Below are 8,040 nucleotides of genomic sequence, written 5' to 3'. Positions count from 1 at the left end.
ATTAAAAGAATAGATACTAACGGTTTGAACTTACAAATAGAAGTAAATGACTTACTGTTTACAGAGGAATATCCATGCCACTAGGCCACATAGAATTGTGATTTTTGGCTACTCTCTTTTTAGGCATTTGCAGCTATGACTATAGCTTGGATTTCAGAAAATGTGATGTTGTTCAAAAATTGCTGCAATATACAGAAATCCATGCATCAAAGTTCAAACAAGCACACCCTTTTTGGAATCGTTTGTGCTTTTGCATGAAATTATTTCTTTTTTCCTGTACATTTAAAACTAGCTAATTAATCTGCCTTCCCTGTCTTTATCCCCAAAGGAAAAAAAATATGATGAGACCAAAAAACTTAAAAAAAGAATAAAGTTCCTTTTCTCTTGATTCTCCATGACGAGACAAAAAATTCACCAAAAAGAATCTAAATGAGATAAGGACATTTCAAATTTTTTCTTATTTCATTTCCGATGTTTTAAAAAAATCATGTAAACTAAATTAAATTTCAACTAATATATTTGGAATATTAGTATTTTCATTATCAAAACAAAATTTAGATTGTCGAAATGGGATGTGAAAAATTATTTATTATTTACATAATTATATTATATCTGTAAGATTAATTTTTCAGAAATAAAAAAATTAAAATAATCTTTTCTGAGTTTCAGATGGATGCAAATTTTTATTTGCCAATGGTCAATTTATGCTCTTGAATATATATATAAACAGATTAATCATCGAAATATTTTCAACGTAGCCCAATATATTGTGGAATAATTTCTCTCCGCCTTTCATTTTCGTATGGTGAAGCTAAGGAAAATATATAAAAAAACAAAAAGAACAATTGCGATGGAATGAGGTCTGGAAAAAAAATATATTATATTCGAGTCTTAAAGGTAAAGCAAATTACTATTACCATTACTTTTGTGGGAATATCACTGCTTTGTTCTCCAAAGCAAATTGAATTCCTTTCATACCGTTGTCTTCCATTAATAGTGTGTCGCATGCATGCCCTGTGGCTTACTCTTTCTATTTCTTATTATAAACTACGTTCCAAAATCAATCCATAATTTTTAATTTTTTGTTATAAATTGCTAAAAGGAGAATTTTAGTTCTAGTTCAGTTTCTCCATGCGTGACTCCCCGAATGTTGTGTTTTTTTAAATAGGGGTAAGTTGAATTTTTTTATATTTTATGACAAATTTAATGAGTTAACTACTATTTCTTAATTATGATAAAATGATTAAGCAAAAGAGCATGCAATGCTCCAAAGAAAAGGGTTTTTTAGAACTTTGTGCGGAGGAAGGAAAGGTTAAGAAATCCAAAGTATCAAGGAACAACATCGATATATATTCTTATTTTAGGGTTCTCATAGTCAAAAAAACAAAGATTTCTTGAGGAAGCAGCCAAACTAGAAAAAGCAAACACACCATCCTTTCACCACCCCATCAGCTTCTTTTCGTCAAGCCAATATGGCTGTACCTTTGAAGATTCTTTATTATAATATATATATATTTCTTTCAAAAAATTAATTAATGGTGCCATTTTAATTTAATGCTTCACGATATGACCTCCTTGTTCTCTTTTTGATCAATCAGTGGAAATTTCTCCTTATCATTGAATAAATACTATAATGATAAAGCAAAGCAATTGTGTGTTTATTTATTAATCTTTGAATTCTCTGAAGTCAAGAAATTTATCTGAGTAATTAGAGGACAATGATATCTCTGATACTGTTAGTATATTTAATAATTAATTAGAATTGTTCCTACGTCATATATTGGTGTTTTATTTTCAAGAACAATAATGCTGTTGAACAATTATTCGGTAGGCTAAACTCCTTAAAAATTTATGTCTAACTCCCTAAAAGCTAGCTCTGTCAATAGAATTGAAGTAAATAATCTCCGCAACAATTGAGATCTCGTTTTTTTAAATCTTAATTAAAAGATGAAATTTATAATAAATTGCACCAATCTCAAACCAATGTAATTTATTCTTCAAACCACTCACAATATACAGCTGGCGAAACACGTCAAGTCATCATATCCTAAGAATAAAATCTTACATGCATGTATGTGGTGAGAAAAATTGTCTTCAAGATTACTTAAAAAATAATTTGATAACATTCCTTATTGTAATAAAAAATTAACAATCAATATCATATATACATCTTCTGTAAATAAAAGAATAAATTTAGTAAGAAAGACATATGTCTCCTATTGAATCAGATCCTTGGAGTAAAATGACACTAATTAATAGATCTCACATCTTATAATGCTTTTCTCCCATTTCAACTCATGTGAAGTGTATAAATGATTCTTTTTATCTGTCACTTAATTTACCTCTCCACAGTAACTAGCGAGGGCTTTTTGGTAAATCCAATGATCCCAGGCCACACAATAAAATCTTTCACATAGAACTTGCATGTGAAGTTGGTTTGGTTTTCTCTCCCAATTTAAAACCCTACTTTCCAATCACTTTTGCTGAAGCTTCTCATCCCCTCTCTTCCTTCTCTCTCTTTCTCTCTCTGTCTCCTTCCTTATTGGGTCCTTCCTGCAGGTTCATGGATATTGATCTCTTGTGGGCTCTTGGGGGGTGGTGTTTTCTTCTCTCAAATTGCATGGCTGAACCTGAATCTTCATCTTCTTCTTCTGCACAAAATTTCTCTCCAAAATCTCTCCCTAGCTTGCTGCAATTCCTCTCATTCCTCTTCGTTCTCGTCCTTCTCATCAACCTATCCCATAACCAGTTAAACCCTTCTCCAAAATCACCTTCCATGGCTACCTCTGAACCAACCTCGGCCAAATCATCACTTTCCTCAGAGTCTACCGCAAATTTAAACCCTCAAAACACCCATAATTCGCATGCTTCAGCGAAAGGTCGAGAATTTGGAGCTGACGCTCATGAAGTTCCAAGTGGTCCAAACCCTATTTCAAATCGGTAAGTCATCCGAAAGTTATACGATCCTATGAAGCAGCCTAGCTAGCTTGCTTCTAGTTGAAGATTATGAAATGGAGATTTATAACGGCGACGTCGTATTGTAATTGTCATAATCCTTTTATAGATCTTGCTACCCAGTTCGATCGCCATGAATATTTATTTCTGTGAGAGGCTTGTTATAATAGTCTAGTTGTTATCATCCTCATCATCATAACTAGCTAGCTCCACTTTTGCTTTATATCTTTTTCCTTTTCTTTTTTTTTTGCTTTTGGGCTGGAAATGTATAGCGAGAGACACTATAATTTTTCTGTTTATGTTTGTATGTACCCTCCTATTTTATTTGATATATAGACTGCGATAATATATATATATATATATATATATATGTGGTGTTGGTGGCATAAGAATCTAAACGCGTCGATCTAATTCCCCTCGATCTATGTGCAGTTTATTAGTTTTATTATGTATTCCACTTGATTATTTGCCTCTAGTTTGTGTCACAAACGGGAAAGATATCTCAAATATGTTGCTATATGGTATATATGTTACACACACACATATTTTGTATGCTTTTTTGAAAATGGTGATAGATCCTTTCTTTTCCTTAAATAATATCTGATCAATCTGGATACAAATTTTCTTTAACTTTTACTTTTTCCGTTCTGATCTTCCATATCTTCTTTCTTCTTTAAGCCCATTAATGTCTTCTGCGTGAAAGTGCGTTGGTATAGGAGACTCTATCCCTCAGACAAATTAAAAGTGCCACCTAAACTGGAATCTTTGCAGAACACGAGAGTAAATAAAAGTAGGGAAATGGAAAGGAATTAATTTCTTTCATCAGCTGAAAGGAATTTAGTTTGGTCAGAGGGAAAAGAAAACCGACATCAGAACTTATTGCAGTTCTGAGGAAAAACAAACTAGGAAAAAAAAAAAAAGAATGGGGGGAAGTAGGAGAGAAACAGTAACATAGAAGAAGATAGTCATAATTAATCATATTTCAACTTTCACTGCATTGGATTGGGAAGCTAAATAGAGAAGTTGCAGAAAGCGGAGGAAGAAGAAGAGAAAATTAAGAGGAAGGTAAGATAAGAAGGGAATCTGATAAATGAAAGAAATTAAGCAGTGGTGTCAGATCTGTGACACAGAAACAGTGAGAGGACTTGCGACCTTTTGTTTTGCCTGACCAAAATTATTTGAATGCTCCTTTGGGACTTTGCTTTTGTCTTCTCAAATCACATTTCTCGAGAAAGCTGACACCAACCAAAGGTAATGAGTGAGCCCATGATTTGATAATTATAACAGTATCATTTCCTATTCTTAAATCAGCTGCGCACACAAATATATATCTTTTCAATTACAAAACAAAATCACTTTACCATATCTATCTACACAATGATTTTATTTTTTAATTGACAAAAAGGTTTAATATTGAAGAGAGAAAAAAGAGAGCTGGGAAACCTATCCTATATAGAATTAGAAGCTTCACCAGTCTGTTTCTTTCTCTTTACCAGAGAACCTCCTAATGGTTTTACAAGGGATTAATATTTTATGATGACCCTTTCTCTTTCTTTGATTACCCTCTTCCTCCTTCTCTCTCTCTGCTTTTTTTTAAAACCTTTCTTTCCTTTTAAAATTTCTTCATTCACACCGAGCTGTAAATATTTTAGTTTTTTTGTAAAAATATTTGATATTTTCTACTAATAAAATAATAAACACATGCAGTATTTTACTCATCATATATCCATAGCGAAACACCTTTGATTGAGAAGAAGATTAATGCATTCTTTTTTTGTCAAATTCAAAATTTACGATATTTCAGTTTCTTGAAATTGCAGTTAAACTACCACAATTGACTCGTTGAATGCGGTATTGAGTCAAATGATTACATTAGGGAGAAAATTTTAGATATATAGTTACTTTATAGACATAAATAAATAAAACTAAATTATTTCTACAAATATGCAAACCTATCATCTTATATATCTTTATATATATATATATATTTGAATGAATGAATCGATGCCCTTTCAAATTGATTTGGTGGTCCTCACAAATCCCAAAAATTGTGTGACCACACCTGGCATGAAAATCATATATAATATATAAATAAATATAATAACTAGTGACATCTTTTCTGAAGGAAAAGGAAAAGCATGACTGTTTTGCATTCAAAATTGCCTTTTTGTAAAGCTGCAACTTTTGACTTGTGTCGTTTTCTAATACATAAACCCGGACGTGGGGCTTATTCGCATTTTCCGGGGCATAATTATTGCAAACATTTAGAGATGACCAAATCTCAACCAGTCTTCATTTCTAAGCACAGATTCGTTAGCTTTGCATAAAGTGTCAAACCATTTTGGGCTCTGTTTGAAAAAACTTATTAGCATATTTTATGTAAATTGAGACAAAATTATTCTCATATATTTATCTCGTATTTCATAAATCATGATTAAAAAGCTGTTTATAAACTATTTCAAACGGACATTTAGAAACAGTAGTAAGTCATTATTATATCATCTGGGTACCAATGGCTGGTATTAATTATATGGTTTTCCTATTTGGTATTAGTATTAAAAAAATGATATGAGCTAGTCTAGTTTGATAGATAAATCGACCAACGAGAGCCTCATAACTGGAGTGTGATTTATAAGTTTAAAAAACCCTCTCACCTAATAGGTTAGACTAATTTTTTGAGATGGATTCTCTCTTTAAAGTTGTGATCACATAACATTGACAAATTCTATTCAAAATGTTTTCAATAGCAATTTAATTATTAGTTCGAAAACAATTTTTACAAAAATAAAGTTGGTCAACAAATTAATTAAAACTGATTAAAAGATGAGCAAATTTCAATTTTTTTATTAAATTATAAATACAATAAAAGTATAGTAGTAATTTAATTATGGTCCTTATAACCATATAGCGGAGTCAAACTAACAACAAACTTCAAGCAAATGTTTACATTCGGTTTTAAAAACTTTGTTTAGGATGCAAGGCATGATTGCATTTATTTAATCTCTGAATAAAGATCACGTGCTTTCAGTTTCGACTAATATTTTTATATTCTTCAGGTATAAAATTAATTTAATTGAAGGGAGGCTTAACCAGTTCATATATAAGTTTCTTGCCCCTTCTTTGTTGAGTTTAGATTCACTTATTCACTAGGTCATTTCAGAAAACTCATAATCCCTATTTATATCTTTTGATTGGGTAACTTATAATTAGGGGGTTTAAAAAAGTTACAAATGGGCCCATTAATTTTGACAATTATTGTTTTACTTTTACCTCTCCTGTGTTGCAGTACTATAGGATACAAGCTAGACACAGACCAAGGTTGAACTAACAAAGATTGTGCCCAGGCCAATAATTATTTCTTAAAGGGAATAAAAGTTTAAGAAATAAAAAGAAAACAAAAGATTTGTAAACATTTTTATAAGCATCAATCAGAAGCTAGGGACAATTAGAACTTTCACTGTATATATGTGTCTAGATGCTATCTCTTCATCACTTCCTCTTATTTTTTTAAAACATCAAGGTGATCGAAGTCATTTTTCTCTTCATAATTTAATTTTTTTAAAAAAAATAAAACAATGTATTCAACTGAAAGGTTCATGTCTGTTTGGTGAGAGTCAGCATTCCCAAATATAAGGCTTTTAAAGGAGCGCGCTCAAAATCTTCAAGAGACCGTACCTTTTTTCATTTGGAGAAATTGGTTGACGCTTTCTATATCAGAAAAGCTCTTCTTTGACTTGATACGAAATGGAAGGGCCATCCCTGACTTATTCGAGTTATGAGAAGTTTCTAACATTTCCTGCTATGAGAATTAGTTTTAATTAAATTAATATAATTTAAAAAGTATGAATATCCATATCTTTTTTTTTTGTGTGCCTGAAATATGGATATCCATATTCAGCGTCTAGTTCTTTAAATAAAGGCCAGAGGGTTCAAATTGTTCCAAAAGCTTTAACGACTTAAACTACGTATAATTTAATCTGGCCATTTAATTTTATTTTTTTAAAAATGGGGTCTATCTTTTGCCTTTCATATCTAAAGGAGATTAGTCTTTGCTCTCAACAGAGTATGCTTCGGGTCCTACAAATTAAACATATTGATCAAATATTGAGGGTTATAAGCCATGACAAGAACGCTTACTCTTACCTTTGATATTTAACTGGTCGAGTTCCCAAAAAGGTCTTACTTATATCCTTATTTTCAGTATTCTATTATACTTCTCCGGCCCTTAACGCAAAACCTAATTAACTAATTTAAGTAAATTAAGAATGTTAGTTAAATAGTTAATATAATTTTTTTTAAAACATCCTAATTATCTTTCTTAATTTTTTCTCTTTCTCTTACTTGGTTATTGTTAAGGGAATATTAATAGTGTTAATTTGATAAAAAATTGATATATATATATATATATATATATATAATAGGTATTACATGTAGAGTCAACATGAACTCTCAAATTACGTTCTGCGTTAAGGACTAGAGGAGTAAGTCTTGTTTTTTTTTTGGCCAACCTGTATTAGTAGGTATATTATGACTAAGCAACGGCAAAATTATCTGTTTTGTGTCCACCTTTGTCTCATAACATTCTAAAATAATTTGTCCTGTTAAACAGCATGATAACTTATACTCCACAAATTGGTCTGAATTGGTTTAGCTTTTCTGTCGCTTCTCTGTCATGCTCAAGATGGCAACATGGATCCTCCACATATTTTCAGAGATATGCAGGGAACGTATCTGACTTGGACAATCTAAATTTCAATAATTTTTCATTTTAATATTTTTTTTATTTTACAACTTCTGAAGTGTTCAAATCTTATTTTTTTTTGTGGGAGTTTTGGACAGTCCAAATCAGATGTGTACACTTGCACATCCCTAAAAATCTGCACAAGATCAGATTTCTTATATGCGATGGGCTGGTTTTGAACTGTGATCGAAACCTCGGTCATTTTCCTCTGCGAATTTTTCGGAAACCTCGTATAAAAAAAGGTGTCACCCATTTTTGTTCCTTTGACTGACCCAACACACACAACTTCTCATCTAATTACGTATCCATCCTTCTTTTTGCCAAGTTTTAATTTTGTGTTGGGT

General features: G+C 31.3%; 1 protein-coding gene across 1 annotated transcript; it reads left to right on the top strand.

The window, feature by feature from the left end:
• The first annotated feature begins 2,620 nt into the window (after positions 1 to 2,620).
• LOC114737234 (CLAVATA3/ESR (CLE)-related protein 41-like) lies at positions 2,621 to 6,278 on the top strand. The gene is made up of 2 exons (XM_028925151.1): positions 2,621 to 2,940; positions 6,242 to 6,278. Exons 1-2 carry the CDS (start codon positions 2,621 to 2,623, stop codon positions 6,276 to 6,278), a joined length of 357 nt encoding a protein of 118 aa, XP_028780984.1.
• The last annotated feature ends 1,762 nt before the right edge of the window (positions 6,279 to 8,040 follow it).

Source organism: Neltuma alba, unplaced genomic scaffold, assembly GCF_004799145.2.
Source record: "Neltuma alba isolate B1F8T4 unplaced genomic scaffold, ASM479914v2 tig00013419_pilon, whole genome shotgun sequence".
In the NCBI taxonomy this organism is placed as follows: domain Eukaryota; kingdom Viridiplantae; phylum Streptophyta; class Magnoliopsida; order Fabales; family Fabaceae; genus Neltuma; species Neltuma alba.
The sequence above is the reverse complement of the archived record's forward strand: the minus strand, read 5'-3'. Positions and strand labels throughout refer to the sequence as shown.

Coding starts and splice junctions, on each gene's coding strand:
- LOC114737234 (XM_028925151.1), top strand. CDS start 2,621: ATGGCTGAACCTGAATCTTCATCTTCTTCTTCTGCACAAAATTTCTCT. Junction 2,941..6,241: donor CCAAACCCTATTTCAAATCG/GTAAGTCATCCG, acceptor CCTGTGTTGCAG/TACTATAGGATACAAGCTAG.